The 24,879-nt window shown below is 45.6% G+C and overlaps 2 protein-coding genes across 3 annotated transcripts; one reads left to right on the top strand and one right to left on the bottom strand.

The window, feature by feature from the left end:
• Window positions 1–4,229: 4,229 nt before the first annotated feature.
• LOC121552721 (rho-related GTP-binding protein RhoV) lies at window positions 4,230–6,384 on the bottom strand. Its single transcript, XM_041865736.2, has 3 exons — window positions 6,076–6,384; window positions 5,782–5,840; window positions 4,230–5,434 (listed from the first exon to the last, which is right to left on the bottom strand). Exons 1-3 carry the CDS (start codon window positions 6,287–6,289, stop codon window positions 4,988–4,990), a joined length of 720 nt encoding a protein of 239 aa, XP_041721670.1. The 5' UTR covers window positions 6,290–6,384; the 3' UTR covers window positions 4,230–4,987.
• A 1,452-nt stretch (window positions 6,385–7,836) lies between these two features.
• Window positions 7,837–24,602, top strand: LOC121552138 (vacuolar protein sorting-associated protein 18 homolog). 2 transcript variants are annotated; one of them, XM_041864870.2, is made up of 17 exons: window positions 7,837–8,209; window positions 8,417–8,558; window positions 8,956–9,047; window positions 11,801–12,051; window positions 12,411–12,590; window positions 12,780–12,953; window positions 13,206–13,331; window positions 13,750–13,856; window positions 14,115–14,220; window positions 14,269–14,445; window positions 14,707–14,952; window positions 18,375–18,509; window positions 18,725–18,952; window positions 19,220–19,360; window positions 21,876–22,085; window positions 22,470–22,709; window positions 23,452–24,602. In XM_041864870.2, the coding sequence occupies exons 1-17, from the start codon at window positions 8,107–8,109 to the stop codon at window positions 23,752–23,754; spliced, it is 2,961 nt and encodes a 986-aa protein (XP_041720804.1). In that variant the 5' UTR covers window positions 7,837–8,106; the 3' UTR covers window positions 23,755–24,602. The 2 variants fall into 2 exon arrangements, with proteins under 2 accessions (XP_041720804.1, XP_041720802.1); XM_041864868.2 differs by having other exon boundaries at window positions 14,115–14,445.
• The last annotated feature ends 277 nt before the right edge of the window (window positions 24,603–24,879 follow it).

Genomic DNA, 24,879 nt, shown 5'->3' with positions numbered 1-24,879 from the left:
AGAGAGAGAGTGAGAGAGAGAGTGAGAGAGAGAGTGAGAGAGAGAGAGAGAGAGAGAGAGAGAGAGACAGAGAGAGAGAGAGAGAGAGAGAGAGAGAAACAGAGAGAGAGAAACAGAGAGAGAGAGAGAGAGAGAGAGAGAGAGAGAGAGAGAGAGAGAGCTCATGGGAACCTAAAACCTGTCCGACTTGGCCTTGATTGCTCAATGCGAGTTTGTGTGTGTGGGAATAATGGTGTCGTGGCTGTCAATATGAAATCACATTATTATTGTCATTATTAGTGGCCATATCTTCATGGGAAAACTGTTAACGTATGTTAGGATAATGATGTATGTGTGTGTATTTGAGCCTTTGCCTACTTGTGGAAGTGTGTCATGTATTAGCTGGGACTTCCAGGTGTGGTCCACTCTCTCATGGCCTCTGTGAGCCAGGGTTAAGAACCATTAGAGGGGTTAAAAACTTTTAGAGGGGTTAAGAACCTTTAGAGAGGTTAAGAACCTTTAGAGAGGTTAAGAACCTTTAGAGGGGTTAAGAACCTTTAGAGAGGTTAAGAACCTTTAGAGGGGTTAAGAACCTTTAGAGAGGTTAAGAACCTTTAGAGGGGTTATGAACTCCCTCTGACCTGCCCTCTCTGTAGCCTACAGCTCCAGGTGTTTATAATGGTCATATCAAACAGCATTTTATATTGTCAATCAAATACTGAGGGCATTTGCCTTTCTAAATGAAACATGTTGATATAAACCATAGTGAGAGAATGGCATTCCTACATATGTTTGATTCAAACTTGAAGAGTCCTACTAGTGGTGGTCTGTTTTAGGGTGGTCTGCTTTAGGGTGGTCTGTTATAGGGTGGTGTGAGAGTGTGATTTGAAGGAGTCAGGCGCAGGAGGGTAAATCACCGAACACAGAGTTTATTCCGTAGTACACAGTTACGCTGGATAGCGTCAACAGCACAGGGCGTAATACAGGCGCACTGGAACACAGTACAGGCACACGGGGAGAAATAACCCCGGCAATACGAAGTATGGGTAGCTCAACCGAGCTACACTCATCTTCACATAAAACAATCACCCACAAGGACAAGGGGGCAGAGGGAACACTTATACACAGACTAATGAGGGGATATGAACCAGGTGTGTGTAATTGACAAGACAAGACAAATGGAATGATGATATATGGAGCGGCAGTGGTTAGTAAGCCGGTGACGACGAACGCCGAAACCTGCCCGAACAAGGAGGAGAGGCAGCCTCGGCGGAAGTCGTGACAGGTGGTCTGCTTTAGGATGGTCAGGTCATAGCTATGCTATCTGTCAACAACTGATTTGACCTCTAGCCTAGGGTCAAACCCAGTGCAACATGTGTTCACTTGTGTCAGAGGTGTAGAGTGACACAGTGATATGGTCTATAACCCCTGACCTTTGACCCCTGACATCTCTCGATTGGCTATCTATTGGCTGCGATATCTCTCTGTTGGCTATCCTCAGGTCATCAGCGGTCAGAGGAAGTGGAAAGGTCTGCTTTTCCCCATTGATAACTTAGCCTGGATCCCAGTCTGTTTCTGAGTTGGCAAGAGACCAGAAATAGACTGGCACCCAGGCTACAACTATCCTTTAAACAAAACTGTGACACATTAACGCCTGTTGTGCAAGATGGATCGTACACAGAGAGACAGTGATGATAGCCAGATTGCAGTGATAATGTATGAGAGGTGGGTGAGTTTTCTTCTCCTGTTGTATGACTCATCCCAACAGTCCTTGAACCTTACACAAGGTCTGTCACATCAAGATGAACACACACACACACACACACACGCACGCACACGCACCCAACCACACACACCTGACATTTCACTACCCTACCCCTTTGAATACACATGCTTACCTCTCTGGACAGGAAATACACAGCAGTGTTCATGGCCATCCATCCATCCATCATCCCTCCATCCATCCATCAAACCCCTCCATCCCATCCTATCTCTCAGTGTGAAAACTGGCACAGGATGTTCTCCTAATTTATACATGAAGTGTCAACATTATCATCACAATCAAATCAGATTACACTGGTTGAGTCCCAAATGGCACCCTATTCCCTATGAAGCGCATTACTTTAGACTAGGACCCATAGGACTCTGGTCAAAGGTAGTGCACTATGTAGGGAACAGGGCGCCATTTGGGACTCATTCTTTATTTATTTGTTACGTAACTGCACTTGGTCAAACGTTTATCACTATAAACACGCTGATTCTTCTCTTACCGCTCCCTCAATAACCACTCCCAGCGTGGCATAGCTGCTCCCAGCGTGGCATAGCTGCTCCCAGCGTGGCATAGCTGCTCCCAGCATGGCATAGCTGAGTTACAATGTAAACTCCCCATGTGGATTCCACCCAGCATTTACCCTCTCACCCCCTTCACTCACTTATTACCACATCCCAAGGTAACGTGATGGTCCAGGTATACAATATAAGGCACCTGGGGAGTTTCTACGGAATACTCAGGACCCCCATAGAGAACAATGCTAAACACCCATCAGACTCCAGGTGTGCTCTTCCTAAACAGGCCTTTTACTTGCTTCAACAGTCATTCGAGGTGCTAGACTTGGTTACAGAAGTCTCTGGAATCACAAAATGGAATGTCAATATACACGTGTTTTTTTTTATTCAAATGTAGCAGCGATAAATTGTGACAAAGAATAGACTTTTTAGATTTTCCCCCCAGAATATATTTCCATCACTTTGTTCAAACACAGTATGAAAAAGCATGCTGACAGAGGGTTTGGTTTGAGATTAGTGACAAAAATAGACTGTTCACAGATCTGTAAAATTGCAGACAAAAAAAACTTTCAATGAACTGTTTAAAACAAACAGAAATAGATATCAAATTTACATTCACTCTTCCACAAGAAGCATATAGCCTGGGTGCCAACCCTCATCTAGCCTGGGTGCCAACCCTCATCTCTATAAACCAGCTAGGACTGACTGTCACCAACCATCGGTCGGGCAATAACATCACTGTACAAAAACAACACAGAACCAGACGTGCACGCAAGCTATTTAAAGTGAGTGTTAACATTCAAGAAGGTGCTATTTAGCCTCCTATAATGTACACGTTGTACCCTATAGATTGGGCAGGCTGATTCGTCTGGAGACAGTAGTGTGGTCAGTGTCAACTAACAGAGAATCAGAGACGGACAGGAGTGTCATTCACTGGAGGGTGGCTGGGCTGTCTAGTGTCTACTCCCCACTAAACAAAGAAAGAAATAAACAAATGAGGTCCCAGTGACAGGAGTGTCATTCCCTGGGGTGGCTGGGCTGGGAACTGGGGCGGGGGGACTAGGCTGGGGGTCTCCTCCTCTCTCTACACCCCGTCACAGGCTGGGGCGGGGGACAGGGGCTGGGGCGGGGGGACTAGGCTGGGGGTCTCCTCCTCTCTCTACACCCCGTCACAGGCTGGGGCGGGGGACAGGGGCTGGGGACTGGGGCGGGGGACTGGGCTGCGGGGTCTCCTCCTCTCTCTACACCCCGTCACAGGCTGGGGCGGGGGACAGGGGGCGGGGGGACTGGGCTGCGGGGGTCTCCTCCTCTCTCTACACCCCGTCACAGGCTGGGGCGGGGGACAGGGGCTGGGGACGGGGGGGACTAGGCTGGGGGTCTCCTCCTCTCTCTACACCCCGTCACAGGCTGGGGCGGGGGACAGGGGCTGGGGACTGGGGCGGGGGACTAGGCTGGGGGTCTCCTCCTCTCTCTACACCCCGTCACAGGCTGGGGCGGGGGACAGGGGCTGGGGACTGGGGCGGGGGACTAGGCTGGGGGGTCTCCTCCTCTCTCTACACCCCGTCACAGGCTGGGACGGGGCGGGGGACTAGGCTGGGGGTCTCCTCCTCTCTCTACACCCTGTCACAGGCTGGAGTTGATACTGACAGCTCATTACATCAAAGCCTAACACAGTAATCAACACATAGGCCTGGGAGCCATTCCCAGTTCACACACAGGTAAGACGTTAGCACCTAGCCTAGCGACTTCAGCCTACATACACTGTTGCATATGAATAGGTCTGGGTCTGTTTGACTTGGCAGCACTGAACACAAAGGAGAAAAGGCTAACAACCAACAACCAGCCTTCTCTCTCTCTCTCTCTCTCTCTCTCTCTCCACCTTTTAGCAGACGCTCTTCTCCAGAGCAACTTACAGTTAGTGAGTGCATACATAAAAATATTCATACTGGTCCCCCGTGGGAATCAAACCCACAACCCTGGCATTGCAAGCACCATGCTCTACCAACTGAGCCACATGGGACTATCACACAGAGAAGGTGCAGTGAAGTCTCAGGTTGGAATGGGCACCAATCCAGACCATGTAAATGAGTTCATAACATTTACATGACGGCAGGATGCTTGTGATGTACTTGGTTTAATATTCTCTCTATTCTTTCGCTTCTTACTTGGTTACCTAAACCGTGTAGGCCTACTTGACAGATACTGTACTTTCGTTAGTGACTATCTGTCAACCTGAGCAATCAGGCATGATAATGTGCGCATGTTTTGGTGTAATCAATGTAATCACTAATCAAAGCAGCTCCATCCACAGTGAAAGAGAGCCTGCTCAGACCAGCCCAGAAACACAACCACAGCCTTTTGGCTAAGTGAGAATATCCCAAGCATTTACATTATTATTACATTTTAGTCATTTAGCAGACGCTCTTATCCAGAGCCACTTACAGTTAGTCAGTGCATAAATTGTTTTTTCTTTCATACTGGTCCCCTGTGGGAATCGAACCCACAACCCTGCCGTTGCAAGCGCCATGCTCTACCAACTGAGCTACACGGGACTACTATACCACTGTCCTCAGACCAGGAGTGAAGTAACAAGTTTCATAGGCCCATAGAGCTCAGTCCATTCACCACTGCTGGGATGATTCCAAAGCTCCATCGCTTTTACAAAGTCTTCATAAGTTAATAAATACTCGTCTTTCTGTCCATGACCAATGGGGTCTGTATCTCAGATAAAACAGAAGAACTTCTTCCAGCTGCATTTAGAGAAGGCCTTGGTGCGTCTGTCCGACAGCTGCCTCTTCTTCTCCTTCCTGGCCTTGTGTTTGATGGCAGCAAAGATGGCCGCGTCGAACGCCTCTTTTAAGTTCTTCTGCGTCAACGAAGAACACTCCACATAGGCCGCTGCTCTGATTTTATCTGCCATGCTCTGTGCCCGAGGGGTCAGCACCGGTTTGACCCCGCAGTGGTCCAGGTTGATCAGGACGTTGACGTCCAGCAGGAGGTCGGACTGGGTGCCCACAAGGATGATGGGAGCTGAGGGGTTGCAGGCTCGGATCTCGGGGATCCACTTGTTGGTGACATTGTGGAAGGAGGCGGGGTTGACCACACTGAAGCAGAGCAGGAAGACGTCCGTGTGGGAGTAGGAGAGGGAGCGGAAATCATCAAACACCTCCTGGAAATGTCAAGGTAGAGAGAGAGAGAGCGGAGAGAGGGGTCGGGTTAGCTGATTCAGCAGAGCGTGTGAATGCTGTCTTGGGGGTCTGAACAACAACAATGGACGCCGTGATAGAGAGAGAGAGAGACGATGTCTCACACAGTATGACATGTGGTAGCCTTTAGAACTAATCTACTGCTGCTACATGTGAAAGACTGATCGTTTCCTGTCACTAAATCTGTTTGTCACATTTGTGACTGATTCTACAAAGCACACGGATGTTCCACTCCAACACGTTTCAAACGGTTGTCGTTAAATTGGACTAATGAGATTCAAGAATAACCTATTCAGGCTGATATTCTTACCTGTCCAGCTGTGTCCAGTAGTTGTATTCTGACTGGGGCTCCCTCTACTTCGACTTGACCTGTTGAAGAAAACAGAAGAATACAATTATTTTACAACTCAAGTTTGTACATAGTCTGGGTTTGTAAATCATAGGCCATATTTCCATAAACAATGATCATTTACAATGAATTAACCTAGTAGAAAACAATACATTCAGTTATTAAATTCTTATAAATTAGGCTATTATAAGGTTATAAACTTAGGCTACAAGGTTTATTTTATTTTATGTTTTTGAGTAATTTAAAGGTACTCACCAGAAAAGACGTCAAAGCCTGTCTGTTTGTAGTCCGTGGGGTATCCATTTGTGGTGTAACTGACTATCATGCTCGTCTTCCCCACAGCCCCGTCCCCCACCAGCATACAGCTGATGGCCGCTGGCTCCCTCTCCAACCTGGCCTCTTGGCTCATCAGTCCGCAAGAAGAGGGGACGCGGGATTCTTCACAATAATAATCCATTTGAGGTGGCATGTCCAACAATTAAAATGGAAGAATAGTACCTTTGCAGTGCAGAAGAGATCGGTCTTATTTCGATGTGCGATTCTCTAGAATAGTTTATGTTTCTCCTCAAGCACCACGTTGATGGTTAGTGAATGACGGTGTGAGGCGACTTGGTTTTGAGGGAACTTTTCTGCTCAGACAGGTTGTGATTTGCATAGCCCCGCCCCCGCTGAACGCAGATCAAGAAAAGGTGTGGTCTGACACCTAAGTGATAATGAAACAATGACAATCTATTCCCATGCTAGCACATTTGGTTCCTTGGAAGTTGTGATATGGTTGCCAAAGAATATATATTATTTTTTTGTGGCCCCCACCCCCATCAAAGTTGCCCATCCCTGATATATACCGTCTGACAAAGAACCTTAGATGGTTGGTTAAGTTGTTATATTGGGTGCTATTTTGAGATAATAGGCTACTTCACAAATATTTGCTGTGATATGTGTTTTGAAAGAATTAAGGTAAAAATGCAAAGATAAGGAAATTACAAGAATAAAGTTTACAGAGAAATCTATTTTGCAACGAATCGAAAGTGCAATAATTGATTTGCAGTTGTGTATTTTGACAACGTACTATTGTTATCCATTTAACTGTCTCTTCTTGAAAAACATGTTGGGAAAATGATTTCACCTTAAATTCCTATTGCTAACAACTTTTAAAAAAAAACTTCCATTTGTTTTAACTTGATAACAGAGCTCTACCAAGCGGTTGAGAAGTCAAAAGAGGTCATACCATATTAGAATGGCAGTTTGCATAGCATTTTTACTCATTTCGACGATATTACAAAAAGTACTTTAGGTCTGCTTCAATGGCTTTTTATTGATTCATATTGATTAATGGACCCAATGGGTCATGGAATGTGGTTTAACCAATTTATGTTGCCTAGTGTCAACAATTAAATCATATTTTTCTGCAAAAATACGTATTAGAAAATAAATACAAATTACATAGGGAGTCCACCATACTTTTTCCTGACATTTCAACCGCCTGGTTGAGCACAGTTTTACAAAATTCTTGCTTTTCAGCCTTTTTACATTTTAACTATTTATTTTCATATTCCTACTCTTCAACGTCTCTACTAACAGGAATGGTGCGATATGAATCCCTCACAAACTGAATTCCTGCCTTTAATCCCATACGTTTGGTGACTGATTGTGAGTTTTCTTACAGCCCTCTAAGTGGGCCACAACACTGAACTGCAGCAACCTAAAAGGACACAAATAATGTAAATTGATGCAGGAGGGCTGGGGGAGTTGACCAATGAAGTACAAGTGAAGATTTTTTCATATCTACTTCTAAATCTATTGTCAAAACATGCTCTACCAGCCGGTTGAGGATTGGGTTAAAGTACAATAATGTATATATTTTTTCTTATATGATTTTGCAGTGAATTCAATGTATAATCATTATAAATAGATGGCAGCCCTTTTTGAATATTGGACAAAGTGCGTGTCCTCGTGTCAGACATTAGAACTACAACAGTGTCCTGATCACATGATGACATCCGTGGATCACCTGACTAAACTGGCCCTCCCTTGTTGTGCGTTTGTATATTTTCAGGAAGCTTCACCAAATTAGCATGTTTTGACTGTTTTTAAATGGATGAGATTATACCGTTTTCTTTCTTGTGGGCTACTCTTCTATTCTGAAACATTTCTCACGACACGCAGGCAACCGAATCTGTTTTTTGCAGACTCTAAATAGCTAGCTAGCACAGTCATGCCATCGCATGATCTGAAATTGTAGAAGTTAGCTATTAGCTAGGTTTTCTCTGCTTTAGACGTTTTGCAATGTCTTCTATCCTGGATGAATACGAGGACTCGCAGAACAGCAGACACCCTGTGCAACACAGTAGCCGCCTGTCTGCTGCCAACATCGGCATAACACACTCCGGTACTGGGGAAAGCTACGGGCCTCTCAATTGGGTTTTGTTTATGATAAGGCTAGTTGGGACCATCTATATGGTTGAATCTGCGCACCACATTGCTTTCATATATAGCCAATAGAATCATTATCTATATAATGTTTAGTTAGCTTGCTACCGGGACTCGATTATGTTGGCGATGATGATTGACATACGTAATTCATGATTCGTTGTAGGGTTCGTGAATGTGAGACTGGAGGAGGAGAAGCCGATATTCAACAAACAGAGGATTGATTTCTCACCCCCAGAGAAAATCAACCACTTCGCTGTCTGCAACAATCAGCTATGCATGAGTTTAGGGAAGGACACTCTTCTGAGGTAGGGGACACTTTTATCTGCAACACCCCCCTAGTGATCCAGCGTTATCAGGGTCTTGTGAATAGCCCTGTCACCCATGCCTGTCCATGCCTCTCTGTGTAAGACGAGCAGAATGTGTGAGTGGTGCAGTTTGTATCTTGACGTGATTGCTAAATGATGGGATTAAAAGCCAAATGATGGATTAAGAGTTGACCATGTCAGTCGTTCAGGGTGATGATGTATATTTTTGGATTGGTGTAATGATGAATATTTAATGTGTTGTTGCACAACTTTAAAATATCTTCTGAAATAGCTGTGTGTGTTTTCACATAAGATTGTATACCGTATTGGTATCTAAGATAAGTGAATTTTACTTAATAAAGGTGTTTATAAAGTTTTCCTCTGTATGTTGTTCCAGGATTGACCTTGCCAAGCCAGACCAGCCCAACCAGATAGAACTGGGGAGGAAGGATGACAGCAGAGTACACAAGCTCTTCCTGGACCCCACAGGTGAGAACGAGGGAGCTCTTCCTGGACCCCACAGGTGAGAACGAGGGAGCTCTTCCTGGACCCCACAGGTGAGAACGAGGGAGCTCTTCCTGGACCCCACAGGTGAGAACGAGGGAGCTCTTCCTGGACCCCACAGGTGAGAACCAGCGAGCTCTTCCTGGACCCCACAGGTGAGAATGAGGGAGCTCTTCCTGGACCCCACAGGTGAGAATGAGGGAGCTCTTCCTGGACCCCACAGGTGAGAACGAGGGAGCTCTTCCTGGACCCCACAGGTGAGAACGAGGGAGCTCTTCCTGGACCCCACAGGTCCCTAAAGTAGAATACCTGCACAGTACTCATTTTACATTTACATTTTAGTAATTTAGCAGGCGCTCTTATCCAGAGCGACTTACAGTTAGTGAGTGCATTCATATTTTATTTAATTTTCATACTGGCCCCCCGTGGGAATCGAACCCACAACCCTGGCGTTGCAAACGCCATGCTCTACCAACTGAGCTACATCCCTGCCGGCCATTCCCTCCCCTACCCTGGACGACGCTGGGCCAATTGTGCGCCGCCCCATGAGTCTCCCGGGCCGCGACCGGGAGTAGCGCTGTTGCTACTCCCAGGCAGTAGCAACAGCGCGACTTTAGATCATTAGAAAGCATTTGCCAAAAGCCACAAAATACACCTGAATGGATTTCTGCAAATACTGTATGTAAATATAGAGGGAGTCCTCTTACATTTGGGAACTTTACAGTCCTATTGATCAAACAACCATGAACTAGGTAGGCTCTCTCTCCCTCAGTTATGCACATCAACAACAACAAGATCAACAACTAATGTTAGCCAGAGCGAGATGAGCTAAAATCTAACCAGATAAACCCTCACAAACTTTTTTTGTTGTTGTTGCTTGTAGTTGGCCGTCAAAATTGCGCTGATAAAGATGAGGAATAGTCGCCTCCTCGCCCCTTCTGCAGCTTCTCTGCATGCATGCCCAAACCCACGTTCTGACAACTGAATGGGAAATTGCCTGCCCTCCCATTTGATCGATGCCAAATGCATTTGGTTGACAACTAAGAGATATGCTAACTGTGGATAACAGTGATTCACATTTCTTGCTAGCTAACCAAATGACACTTGCATCTCTAGCTGTAGGCACCGAAAAATGATATGAGGGGGGGGGGGGGAAGTCGGCCACTCACCCACTGGTCCAATGTCATGACATCCTCCCAGCAGTTAGCTAGCTAACGTTAGGCTCCGTGATTTTAGCTTGCTACATAAATAGATACGCTAGCCTATTAGCCACGTTATGACTGACTGATCATTGCCCTTGTTAGTTTGATTGTATTGACATTCCCAGCCTTAGTTACATTCGTCCGTTTTTGTCCAAAATATTGAGTCATTGAAACTTAAACAGTGCATCCCGAATGGAGGCAGCAAACAATGTACCAGGCCAGCTGTGATTTATAACCTGATAGCAATATTTTTTGGACTACCAAGAAATGTATTGGTGAATTATATGAATCATGCATTGATCTGCATCCATCTACTCTGCCAACAATGCCTTAGTGTACGTCATGGAATGTTGAGTCAAAAATAACCTATTTTTAAAACCTCTTATGAAGTTGGTTTTGTAGCATAAACTGGGAACTTGATATTTTCGACTGATATTATGATTTTCTGTCTGTTTCATAACTGAGAAGTAGTTAACGCTGTCAGTTCCACTTTAAATGGACTAACACTGCTCTCCCCTCTCCTCCCCTGCAGGGTCCCACCTGGTGATCTCTCAGTACCAGATCTAACACTGCTCTCCCCTCTCCTCCCCTGCAGGGTCCCACCTGGTGATCTCTCAGTACCAGATCTAACACTGCTCTCCCCTCTCCTCCCCTGCAGGGTCCCACCTGGTGATCTCTCAGTACCAGATCTAACACTGCTCTCCCCTCTCCCTCCCCTGCAGGGTCCCACCTGGTGATCTCTCAGTACCAGATCTAACACTGCTCTCCCCTCTCCTCCCCTGCAGGGTCCCACCTGGTGATCTCTCAGTACCAGATCTAAAACTGCTCTCCCCTCTCCTCCCCTGCAGGGTCCCACCTGGTGATTTCTCTCAGTACCAGATCTAACACTGCTCTCCCCTCTCCTCCCCTGCAGGGTCCCACCTGGTGATCTCTCAGTACCAGATCTAACACTGCTCTTCCCTCTCCTCCCCTGCAGGGTCCCACCTGGTGATCTCTCAGTACCAGATCTAACACTGCTCTCCCCTCTCCTCCCCTGCAGGGTCCCACCTGGTGATCTCTCAGTACCAGATCTAACACGGCTCTCCCCTCTCCTCTCGTGCAGGGTCCCACCTGGTGATCTCTCAGTACCAGATCTAACACTGCTCTCCCCTCTCCTCCCCTGCAGGGTCCCACCTGGTGATCTCTCAGTACCAGATCTAACACTGCTCTCCCCCCCTGCAGGGTCCCACCTGGTGATCTCTCAGTACCAGATCTAACACTGCTCTCCCCTCTCCTCCCCTGCAGGGTCCCACCTGGTGATCTCTCAGTACCAGATCTAACACGGCTCTCCCCTCTCCTCTCCTGCAGGGTCCCACCTGGTGATCTCTCAGTACCAGATCTAACACTGCTCTCCCCTCTCCTCCCCTGCAGGGTCCCACCTGGTGATCTCTCAGTACCAGATCTAACACTGCTCTCCCCTCTCCTCCCCTGCAGGGTCCCACCTGGTGATCTCTCAGTACCAGATCTAACACTGCTCTCCCCTCTCCTCCCCTGCAGGGTCCCACCTGGTGATTTCTCTCAGTACCAGTGAGTGTCTATATCTGAACAGGAACACCCAGAAGGTGAGGTCTCTGTCCCGCTGGAGAGGACACCTCATAGAGAGTCTAGGCTGGAACAAGCTTCTGGGGACCGAGACCAACACTGGGCCCATCCTAGTGGGAACCAGCCAGGGAATCATCTTCGAGGCTGAGATCTCTGCTTCAGAGGGAAGCCTGTTTAACACCAACCCTGACCAGTACTTCAAACAGGTCAGTGGTAGGATCTGGCAATAAACATATGAGATTATACAGGATATCTTCAAGTACATTTAGAAAAAAATACAACACACCCCCAAAATAAGAACTGCTGTTAATACTGTATGCTTTTTTTTAAATATTGAAGTTGAACCCATGGAAAGCCATGCTAATAAAACCTCTTGACATTCTAACTAATCAATCAGTGTTGATATGGTTACATTCATTGGTTACACTCCTTCATGTGAACTTATCCGCAGGCTGCAAGCTTTTGCTAACATCTTTTGTTATCGTATTTGATGTAGCTTTTTGAAAGTACGTTTGCAAAACTAGTTCCTTTATTATGATGAGTAATGTATGTAATTGAAACACAGGTCCATTCCCTGGAGGAGGATGGGAAGCCAGCTCCAGTATGCTGTATAGAGGTGGAGCGAGGTCTGGAGTCTAAAGTCTTCATCATCGCCACCACCAGGAAGCGCCTGTTCCAGTTCGTAGGTCGCGTGGCAGACGGGTCAGAGCAGCAAGGCTTCAGCTCCATCTTCTCACAGAACCAGGTCTGTTAAAACAGCCTTTTTAAAACTACATTGCTGTGTCAGAAATTGCACCCTATTCCCTATATAGTGCACTACTTTTGGTCAGAGCCTGTGAGGTTCTTCATAACTTGTTATAACCGTATATGAACCCTTTTATTGTGTCTTATGACAAGGCTTATAATATGCTATGTCTACTACTACTACTACTAGGAGCTGCTGCCCAGCTTCCAGGAGTTTCCCTTTAACATGGGCTACAGTGAGATCACCTTCTACACCTCCAAGCTCAGGTCCTGCCCCAAGGCCTTCGCATGGATGATGGGTAACGGAGTTCTCTACGGTCAGCTGGACTACGTCAAGCTGGACTCGCTGCTCAGTGATGTGCAGGTACTGTTTTCTATACTATTCTAATATTTTTTTGGCTAGTGTACTTTAAGGTTTGATGTGTTGTATTTATCATGGGCTGTAGTGGTAAGCTCCCCGCAGTTGATATGGGTGTTCTGAAGGTCTATTTGTCACTGGTCTTTCAAAAGAATCCTATTGTATTCTAGAAATTCATATTGCTGCTGCAGTACTTTTTTATATATATATTTTATAACACATTCTTTCCATCTGTCTTTCTCTCCCTCTCTCCATCAGGTGTGGGATTACACCCCAGACATAGACTTCAGTTTCAACAAGCCCATCTCCATCGTGTTGACTCAGTTCCACTTTCTACTCCTCCTCCCTGACCGCGTCAAGGCCATCTGCACACTCAACGGACAGGTGGGCGCACACACATGCACGGACGGGACAGGACGGGACGGGACTCTGCCTTTGCTGCTGCTTGCTCTGTGGGGTCTAGGTCAGGTTACTGTGGGGTCTAGGTCAGGTTACTGTGGGGTCTAGGTCAGGTTACTGTTGGGTCTAGGTCAGGTTACTGTTGGGTCTAGGTCAGGTTACTGTTGGGTCTAGGTCAGGTTACTGTTGGGGTCTAGGTCAGGTTACTGTGGGGTCTAGGTCAGGTTACTGTTGGGTCTAGGTCAGGTTACTGTTGGGGTCTAGGTCAGGTTACTGTTGGGGTCTAGGTCAGGTTACTGTTGGGGTCTAGGTCAGGTTACTGTGGGGTCTAGGTCAGGTTACTGTGGACGGACGGACGGACGGACGTTTTATGAATACATTCAGTTGATTGATTGATTGACAGGTGGTGTGCGAGGACGTGTTCCCTGATAAGTTTGGCACCCTGAAGAAGATGATCAAGGACCCAGCAGGAGGCCTGGTGTGGATCTACACTGAGAAGGCCGTCTTTAGGTATGTTTTGCATTACATTTAGTTTTGTAGTCATTTAGCAGACACTCCTACTCAGAGAGACATACAATCACTGCATTCAACTAGGATCGGTAGAACAACCACATATCACAGCCGTTGCTAATTAAACCTTGTCCAGCCACTATCTGTGAAATCAGACTAGATCTGCCATTGCTAGTTAAACCTTGTTCAGCCACGATCTGTGAAATCAATGCTAGAAACAAAAGACAGGTGTTTTTTTTTCTCTCTCTCTCAATCCAGATACCACATCCAGAGAGAAGCCAGGGATGTGTGGCAGATGTACATGAGTATGAACAAGTTTGACCTGGCTAAGGAGTACTGCCGGGACCGGCCAGAGTGCATGGACATGGTCCTGGCTAAGGAGTACTGCCGGGACCGGCCAGAGTGCATGGACATGCTCCTGGCTAAGGAGGCAGAGCACTGCTTCCAGAACAAACGCTACCTGGAGAGTGCCGAGTGCTACGCTCTGACCCAGAACTACTTTGAGGAGATCGCGTTGAAGTTCATCGAGGCGAAACAGGAAGAAGCTCTGAAAGAGTTCCTTCTAAAGAAACTCAACAACCTGAAACAGGTAGGATGTTTTTGGTGACTTTAGTGTGTCCAAAATGACATCGTATGGGCCCTGGTCAAAAGTAGTGCACTATATAGGGTTCTATTTGGGATGCAGACTTATTTTGTGTGATCTGAGGTAACTTGTAACAACTCTTTTGTGTGATCTGTTTTTAACTCTTTTGTATGGACTGTATTAAAAAAAAAAAAATCATGTTACCCCTGCTTGCAATTCAAATTTCCCCCTGGGGACAAAAACATTTTGATTGATGAATTAAAACAGAGTGAGAAGACCCAGATCACCTTACTGGTCACCTGGCTGACTGAGCTCTACCTGAACCGCCTGGGGCTTCTGCAATCAGACGAGGGGAAACATGGGGTGTTCCAGGAGACGCGTGATGAGTTCCGGAAGTTCCTCAGTAGCTCCAAACACAAGGAGTGTCTCTATAACAACCGTACGACCATCTATGACCTGCTTGCTAGCCATGGCAACGTGGACGACATGGTCTACTTCTCTGTCATCATGAAGGTATCTTATGACGCTATCTATCCAGGCTTGGGCTCAATTCCATTTTCAATTCTAGTCAATTCAGAAAGTGAACCAAATTCCTATATATAGATGGATATACTTGATTATTTAAAACACAATACAACCACACGTGTGGATAATGCATTTAAAATCATTTGAGGATGACAAAAAATAGTTTGAAAACTTCTTTCCATTGGGATCCTCTTAAATAAATGGCTCTAATCATTAACAAACAATAGCATAGCAGGCTGAAGACCTGAAAGTCTCAGTCGGCTTGGGATGAAGTTGAGGCAATTTGGGTTGGAAAGGCTGTGTAGGTTCAGTGGAGAGGGCACCGATGGCACAACCAAGGAGAAACAAAGACGGTCTGAAAGAAATGGCCAAGAGGTCTTCAACACCTGCTTTTCTGAATGGTCAGTCACTCCATTGGAGCCGCTTTTCTGCTACTGGTCCTCCATCGCCAGGAATGTAGCACATTTTACATTTTACATTCATTTTAGCAGACGATCTTATCCAGAGCGACTTACAGGAGCAATTAGGGTTAAGTGCCTTGCTCAAGGGCACATCGACAGATTTTTCACCTGGTCGGCTCGGGGATTAGAACCAGCGACCTTTCGGTTACTGGGCACAACGCTCTTAACCACTAAGCTACCTGCCGCCCGGGTGATGTCACAGCTGCTGAAAAGCGCACGAAAAGCCACCACATCTTGGCAGTGGTTAGGAGCGTTCCCTGAACAGTCCCCGACTTTCCTCTGCTACCTCTGGACACAGCTTGCAGTCCCTGAACAGTCCCTGACTTTCCTCTGCTACCTCTGGACACAGCTTGCATTCCCTGAACAGTCCCCGACTTTCCTCTGCTACCTCTGGACACAGCTTGCAGTCCCTGAACAGTCACTGACTTTCCTCTGCTACCTCTGGACACAGCTTGCATTCCCTGAACAGTCCCCGACTTTCCTCTGCTACCTCTGGACACAGCTTGCATTCCCTGAACAGTCCCCGACTTTCCTCTGCTACCTCTGGACACAGCTTGCAGTCCCTGAACAGTCCCCGACTTTCCTCTGCTACCTCTGGACACAGCTTGCATTCCCTGAACAGTCACTGACTTTCCTCTGCTACCTCTGGACACAGCTTGCAGTCCTTGGTGTAATACTTCCAAACAGATGAAACAAAAAGCCACAGTACTTGAATCCAAACAGCCAGCCAGCTAGCTAGCTAGCAAGCCAAAATACTTTTCATCATGATCCTGCAACTCTGAGAGTCAAGACCATAGGATATAGTGATCAAACCCTAGAGAAGCCAGAACCACCCAAAAACGATTACAAAATGCAACAAGAAACACACAAAAAAAAATAATAGTATCTACAGAGCTCGCCTATGCTGCTTTACGGTGCCATGGCAACCACGGAACCAAATTCAAATTCCACATTGAAAAGCATTGAAGAGAATTGGAATTTCAGTGTACTTCCTGAATTGAAATAGAATTGACCGCGACCCTGCTGTTCATTCATGGTATTGTATTGTAGGATTTATTGCTGCTCTCTATTGGTTGTCTCTAACAGTGTTCATTTTGTCAATAACTATGACGAAAAATACTAATCAACAAGCTATTTTTCCTGACTAAAACTACGGCGATAATGAGACGAGACGCCCTGGAAAAAATTCATAACTATTACAAATGACTTCATTTTAGTAGACAAAAAATGTGACGAGACGAGAATTCCACGGGAGACTAATGGACATTTGTCCCTCGGACTGCTAGATGGTGAAGCGTGATTCATCACTCCATAGAACGCGCTTCCACTACTCCAGAGTCCAATGGCAGCGGGCTTTACACCACTCCAGCCGACGCTTGGCATTGCGCATGGTGATCTTAGGCTTGTGTGCGGCTGCTCGGCCATGGAAACCCATTTCATAAAGCTCCAGACTAACAGTTCTTGTGCTGACGTTGCTTACTGTATAGTGTATGTACATGAAGGCAGGGTAAAGTGACGAGGCATCAGGATAGATAATAATAAGGTGTTTGAGGTAGATATGTACATGAAGGCAGGGTAAAGTGACTAGGCATCAGGATAGATAATAATAAGGTATTTGAGGTAGATATGTACATGAAGGCAGGGTAAAGTGACTAGGCATCAGGATAGATAATAATAAGGTATTTGAGGTAGATATGTACATGAAGGCAGGGTAAAGTGACTAGGCATCAGGATAGATAATAAAAGGTATTTGAGGTAGATATGTACATGAAGGCAGGGTAAAGTGACTAGGCATCAGGATAGATAATAATAAGGTATTTGAGGTAGATATTTACATGAAGGCAGGGTAAAGTGACTAGGCATCCGGATAGATAATAATAAGGTATTTGAGGTAGATATTTACATGAAGGCAGGGTAAAGTGACTAGGCATCCGGATAGATAATAATAAGGTATTTGAGGTAGATATTTACATGAAGGCAGGGTAAAGTGACTAGGCATCCGGATAGATAATAATAAGGTATTTGAGGTAGATATTTACATGAAAGCAGGTTAAAGTGACTAGGCATCCGGATAGATAATAATAAGGTATTTGAGGTAGATATGTACATGAAGGCAGGGTAAAGTGACTAGGCATCAGGATAGATAATAATAAGGTATTTGAGGTAGATATGTACATGAAGGCAGGGTAAAGTGACTAGGCATCAGGATAGATAATACGTGTAAAATAATGAACAGAGTAGCTGCAGCAAATGATGAGTGTAAAAGTGTGTGAATGTGCATGTGTTGTTACCGCTCTCGGGCCCCGGTCCACAAATGCGAGTTGTGGTTGCTTTTTCCAACGGAAAAAAAAAGAGAATGCTATTTGTTGAATGTTAGGTGTACAGTAATATTTCTGGCATTTTTGTAAAGCTCAAATTCTCCCCCTTTTTTTCAAGGAAACCACTGTTATTTATCCCCCCTTTGACGGTTATGATGGGGAGAAAATCAGAGCTGTAAAAAATGTTTAACCTGTAGCCAAGGCTTTATAGCCTTTACGGTTAATAATGTCTGGCATCGGTTACAGTCTGCCACAATATCAATGTTACCAGCTAAGGTATAGGAGGGGTATTAGGCCTAGTTGGACGAGGCTATCTGAATGTTCACATGATGGAAGATAAAGGAGTCATTATTATGTCTGTGACTAAACTTGTCCAGAGTTTTAGTCGATTGATTATAACTAAAAGTAACGGAGGATGAAATGACTAAAATGTGACTTAAGACTAAAAGGTATTTTAAGACTAAATCTAAATCTAAAAATAGCTGCTCAAATTTAACACTGGTCTCTCTAATGGTACGGCAATTTTCTGCCACTTTATTTTCCGTTTTGTATAATAAAACTTGCTGCTGCTGTTTTGACATTTTCTGGGATTTAAGAAAGAATCTACATCTATTTATCTCTCTCTCTCTAGGACTATGAGAGGGTGATCTCCCACCACTGTCAGCATGATGACTATAGCGCCGCCCTGGAGGTGCTCTCTAAGCACTGCGACGAAAAGCTCTTCTATAAGTTCTCCCCCATCCTCATGCAACACATACCTAAGAAGGTGATACGGTGATTTTGCGTTGAAATGTTTTGTTGTTGTTATTATTATTGTCTTTGTGTTCAAGTACAATGCAATTCAGTTTGACATGCCATACATTACCATACTTTATTTTACATTTTCACGGAAATTCATGGCATGTAAAGTGCCGATTTTTGTGTATTTGTGAAAGGGAAATTGAATTAATTTAATGAACAATAACCTTTAATAATCACAAGGTGGTGGATGCCTGGATCCAGATGGGCAGCAGGCTGGAACCTAAGAAGCTGATCCCAGCCCTGGTCAACTACAGTCAGATGGGTTCTACACAACAGATCCACGAGACCATCCGCTACATGGAGTTCTGCGTCTACCAGCTCACGGTGACAGAAGAGGCCATACACAACTACCTGCTGTCCGTCTACGCCAAGTACAAACCTGAGAGTCTCCTGTGGTACCTGGAACAGGTAGGTTCAAGGCTGTGTCCATCCCAAATGGCACCCTGCTCCCTATATAGAGCCCTACTTTCGACCAAGGACACGCAGACCAAATGTCTATTGCTAACTTTAAAAAAAAAAAAATTACCTGTTTATATTTTATTCTAGTTTACTCTTGAGTGTCCTTGGGTATCTTGAAAGTAAATCAAATATAATACATTAAAATGTATTATTATTAACACATAAACATAGGTTATTTTATGATTAATAAATCAAATGTGTTATTGTTATTGACAGGCTGGGACCCACGCTTCAGACATCCACTATGATTTAAAGTATGCCCTGAGGCTGTGTGCTGAACATGGCTACCTCCAGGCCTGTGTTCTGGTCTATAAGATCATGGGGCTGTATGAGGAAGCTGTCGATCTGGCTCTACAAGTGAGTGTCTTGGCTAGTTTTGATTAACATGTAGCTAACTGTTGATCATTTGATATTAACAGGATATTGCAAGATAAGAAAGTGCAAATAGTGGGCTACACCATCAATATATACATACGTTATCTCAATATATATACATACATTATCTCAATATATACACATACATTATCTCAATATATACACATACATTATCTCAATATATACACATACATTATCTCAATATATACACATACATTATCTCAATATATACACATACATTATCTCAATATATACACATACATTATCTCAATATATGCATATATTATCTCAATATCTGCATTAATTATCTCAATATATACACATACATTATCTCAATATATACACATACATTATCTCAATATATACACATACATTATCTCAATATATACACATACATTATCTCAATATATGCATATATTATCTCAATATCTGCATTAATTATCTCAATATATACATACATTATCGAATTTTATTTGTCACATGCTTCGGAAACAACAGGTGTAGACTAACAGTGAAATGCTTACTGACGGGTCCTTCCCAACAATACAGAGAGAAAGAAAACAGAAATAATAGACATTTAACTATTTAGCAGTCTTATGGCTTGGGCGGAGAAGCTGTTCAGGGTCCTGTTGGTTCCAGGCTTGGTGTACTGGTACTGCTTGCCGTGCTGTAGCAGAGAGAACAGTCTATGACTTGGGTGGCTGGAGTCTTTGACGATTTTTAGGGCCTTCCTCTGACACTGCCTATATAGAGGGCCTGGATGGCAGGGAGCTCGGCCCCAGTGATGTACTGGGCTGTACGCACTACCCTCTGTAGCGCCTTGCGGTTGGATGCCAAGCAGTTGCCATACCAAGCGGTGATGCAGCCAGTCAAGATGCTGTCAATCTTGCTTTTTGTATAACCTTTTGATGATCTGAGGGCCCTCTTTCGTGCCCTCTTCACGACTGTGTTGGTGTGTGTGGACCGTGATAGATCCTGAGTGATGTGGACAACGAGGAACTTGGAGCTCTCGACCCGCTCCACCACAGCCCCATCAATGTAAATAGGTGCGTGCTCAGCCCTCCGTTTCCTGTAGTCCACGATCAGCTCCTTTGTCTTACTGACGTTGAGGGAGAGGTTGTTGTCCTGGCACCACACTGCCAGGTCTCTGACCTCCCTATAGGCTGTCTCATCATCGTCAGTGATCAGGCCTACCACCGTCATGTCGTCGGCAAACTTAATGATGGTGTTGAAGCCGTGCACGGCCACGCAGTTGTGGGTGAACAGGGAGTACAGGAGGGGACTGAGCACGCACCCCTGATGGGCCCCTGTGTTGAGGGTCAGTGTGGCGGATGTGTTGTCTACCCTCCCCAACTGGGGGCGGCCCGTCAGGAAGTCCAGGATCCAGTTTCAGAGGGAGGTGTTCAGTCCCAGGGTCCTTAGCTTAGTGATGAGCTTTGAGGGCACTATGGTGTTGAACGCTGAGCTGTAGTCAATGAACAGCATTCTCACGTAGGTGTTCCTCTTGTCCAGGTGGGAAAGGGCAGTGTGGAGTGCAATAGAGATTGCATCATCTTTTGGATCTGTAGGGGCAGTATGTGAATTGGAGTGGGTCCAGGGTGTCTGGGATGATGGTGTTGATGTGATTTAATGACCAGCCTTTCAAAGCATTTCATGGCTACAGATGTGAGTGCTACAGGGTGATAGTCATTCAGACAGGTTACCTTGGCGTTCTTGGGCACAGGGACTATGGTGGTCTGCTTGTAACATGTAGTTATTACAGACTGGGTCAGGGAGAGGTTCTAAATGTCAGAGAAGACACTTGCCAGCTGGTCAGCGCATGCTCTGAGTACACGTCCTGGTAATCCGTCTGGCCCTGCAGCCTTGTGAATGTTAACCTGTTGAAAGGTCTTACTCACATCGGCTACAGAGAGCGTGATCACGCAGTCATCTGGAACAGCTGGTGCTCTCATGCATGGTTCAGTGTTGCTTGCCTCGAAGCCAGCATAGAAGGCATTTTATATCCCGAGTGGCACAGCGGTCTAAGGCACTGCATCTCAGTGCTTGAGGCGTCACTACAGACCCCCTGGTTCGATTCCAGGCTGTATCACAACCGGCCGTGATTGGGAGTCCCATAGGGCGGTGCACAATTGGCCCAGCGTCGTCCGGGTTTGGCCGGTGTAGGCCGTCATTGTAAATAAGAATTTGTTCTTAACTGACTTGCCTAGGTAAATAAAGGTAAAATAAAAAAAACTTTGCTCATCTGGTAGGCTCGCTTCATTGGGCAGCTCGCGGCTGGGTTTCCCTTTGTAATCCGTGATAGTATGCAAGCCCTGCCACATCCAATGTAGTAGGATTCGATCTTAGTCCTGTATTGATGCTTTGCCTGTTTGATGGTTCATTTTAGGGCGTAGCGGGATTACTTATAAGCGTCTGGATTAGTGTCCCGCTCCATGAAAACCGTTCCCCAAGCGGCTGGTGCAACTCTTCTCCTGTGCTGTTTTCCCTCTCCTTCCAGGTGGATGTGGACTTGGCCAAGTCGTGTGCTGACCTGCCTGAGGATGATGAGGAGTTGAGGAAGAAGTTGTGGCTGAAGATCGCCCGTCACGTGGTGCAGGAGGAGAAGGATGTGAAGAAGGCCATGAACTGTCTGTCCAGCTGTAACCTGTTGAAGATAGAAGACATACTGCCTTTCTTCCCAGACTTCGTCACCATAGACCACTTCAAGGTAATACTGGAATCAAATGTTTAGGTCCAGAATCTAAAACAAATGAACAAACAAACAAGCACACACACACACACACACACACACACGCACACACACACACACGCACACACACACACACACACACACACACACACACACACACACACACACACACACACACACACACACAAGACAGTATTTGAGGTGCACTTAATTTACCTTGGAGCTTGCACTTTTGGGACTATTCTATTGGTTCCATTGTACCAGCCAAAGTATGTAATCTCGGCACCCAGAACCAAATCTCAGCTTCTATGTATTTGTGTTTCTATGTCCCTCCACACCATCTCCCCCCATGCCCCCCCCCCCTCCTCCTCCCTCCCTCCCTCCCTCCCTCCCTCCCTGCAGGAGGCTATCTGCAGCTCTTTAGAGGAGTACAACCAGCACATAGACGAGCTGAAGCAGGAGATGGAGGAGGCGACGGAGAGCGCCAAGCGGATCAGAGAGGACATCCAGGAGATGAGGAACAAGTACGGGGTGGTGGAGAGCCAGGAGAAATGCGCTGCCTGCGACTTCCCCCTCCTCAACAGACCCTTCTACCTGTTCCTCTGTGGTCACATGTTCCACTACGACTGCCTTTTCCTGGAGGTCAGTATGCAAACCCATTTTATTTGACCTTTTGACCCTATTTCAAGAACAGTTGGCTAACAGTCTCCCGAGTGGCGCAGCATCGCAGTGCTAGCTGTGCCACTAGAGATCCTGGTTCGAATCCAGGCTCTGTCGTAGCCGGCCGCGACCGGGAGACCCATGGGGCGGCGTCGTCCAGGGTAGGGGAGGGTATGGCCGGCAGGGATGTAGCTCAGTTGATAGAGCATGGCGTTTGCAACGCCAGGGTTGTGGGTTCGATTCCCACAGGGGGTATGAAAAAATAATAATAATGTATTCACTAACTAACTGTAAGTCGCTCCGGATAAGAGCGTCTGCTAAATGACTAAAAATGTAAATGTAACAATATATACCAGTAGGTCAGTAGCACATCATTTTGATCTTGACCTTTGACCCTATTTCAATAAGAGTTAGCTAACAATGTATTGCAGCAAACAGAGGGGCATTGGGTCATTACTACGTATATTTGTAAATTATGTACGCTACACACACAATGAAAATGGCTTGGAGGAGGATATCCCCAAAAATGTACACTAGAGCCAGAGATGTCTTCTTCCCCCAGGAGATTCAATAGTTCAATAGCCTTTTTTAAGTTCACTAGTTACCTTATATAAGGTGAGCCCTCACCTGTCCATCTACGAGCAGACTAAACTAGGTAGCTTTCCTCAGGTGAGCCCTCACCTGTCCACCTACAAGCAGACTAAACTAGGGATCTTTTCCTCAGGTGAGCCCTCACCTGTCCACCTACAAGCAGACTAAACTAGATGAGATGCAGAAGAAGCTGGCTGCAGCCACTCAGACCTCCAAGTCCCGCCACCGCCCCGCCCCCAAGGAGAAGGAGGAGGGGGGTGACACCGCCAGCCTGGGGAAAGGAAGCGCCGGAGTCAGCCGAGAGCAGATCAAGTCCGACATCGATGACATCATCGCCTCCGAGTGTGTGTACTGCGGTGAGCTGATGATCAAGTCAATCGACAAGCCATTTATTGATCCACAGAAGTTTGAGGAGGAGAAGTCCAGCTGGCTCTGAAATGGATGGTTGGACCTGCCTGAAACTGGACAGGCTTGAAATGGCAGACTTGAGGTGGCTGTCTGAAATGAACGGGTCTGAAATGGACTTGAGCTGCCATTCTGAAATGACAAGTGAAATGAAGTGGGACTGTAATTGGTCTGAAATGGGCTTTAACTGTCTGAACTTTTGAGTGAAATAAGACTTGTCTATTTCATAAATGTCTGAAATGATGACTGAGATGCGCTGCTCGTGCTGTCTGAAATGGAAAGGAAACGAGCAGTGAGTACATTGCTGTGTGAGCAGTGAGTACCGTATTCTCTGTGATGATGGGAAGTACACAGCGCCTGGCGATGGATACTCACAGGAGAGGGGAAGAATGCAGGAGCTCCTTTATAACCTCTTAGCCCCTATAATAATATTATTATTACTTCTCTGTAATATCATATGTTCTAGTCTCTCTCTCTCTCTCTCTCTTCCTTCTTTCTCTCTTGTTTTTTCAGCGAAGCTTCAAACTGCACTATGATCGGTTTACTGTCTTTACACTCAAATCTGTCTGAATTAACAAAATAACTCTCACATTTTTCTCTGAAATTAGATTTAGAAATTCAGATTTATAAATATCAACTGGTATTAGTTAATTCCACTGGCTAGTGACATGAATGGTACTATGGAATGTATGTTTATGAATTACTTATGTTTTTGTTGTTAGTGACAGTTATGGCGTCATGACAACTTCCTTCACACCTGTTGCATTGGCTGGCAGTTTATTCTGTTGTGACACCCTCTGAGATCAGGTCAATGTAACCCCACTTTGCTATGGTTTGCTAAATGTGCTTTATGAAAATTAAAACAAATGCTCAAATCGGTCTATGGAATTGTTATATTTCGTGTGTTTGAATGTTATGAATTCCTCTGATGGTGTGAGGGACCTTCTGTCTGAATGCCGAAAGGTGAATATGAAAAATCTTAAGTTATGATATTATTCTGGGGATTGAGTGAGACGCCTTCCTCTCATAAATATGCAGCAACTGACAAGGACAGGGAAATGGCCTAGTACTTCAGTTCAGTGTTTACAGTGTCATCAATGCACAGCAGACTGAGATTTTCACTCAAGCATTTTCTCTGCACTGTTGCACTGCTTTG

This window comes from Coregonus clupeaformis, chromosome 36 (assembly GCF_020615455.1).
Source record: "Coregonus clupeaformis isolate EN_2021a chromosome 36, ASM2061545v1, whole genome shotgun sequence".
NCBI classification, from domain to species: domain Eukaryota; kingdom Metazoa; phylum Chordata; class Actinopteri; order Salmoniformes; family Salmonidae; genus Coregonus; species Coregonus clupeaformis.
The sequence above is the reverse complement of the archived record's forward strand: the minus strand, read 5'-3'. Positions and strand labels throughout refer to the sequence as shown.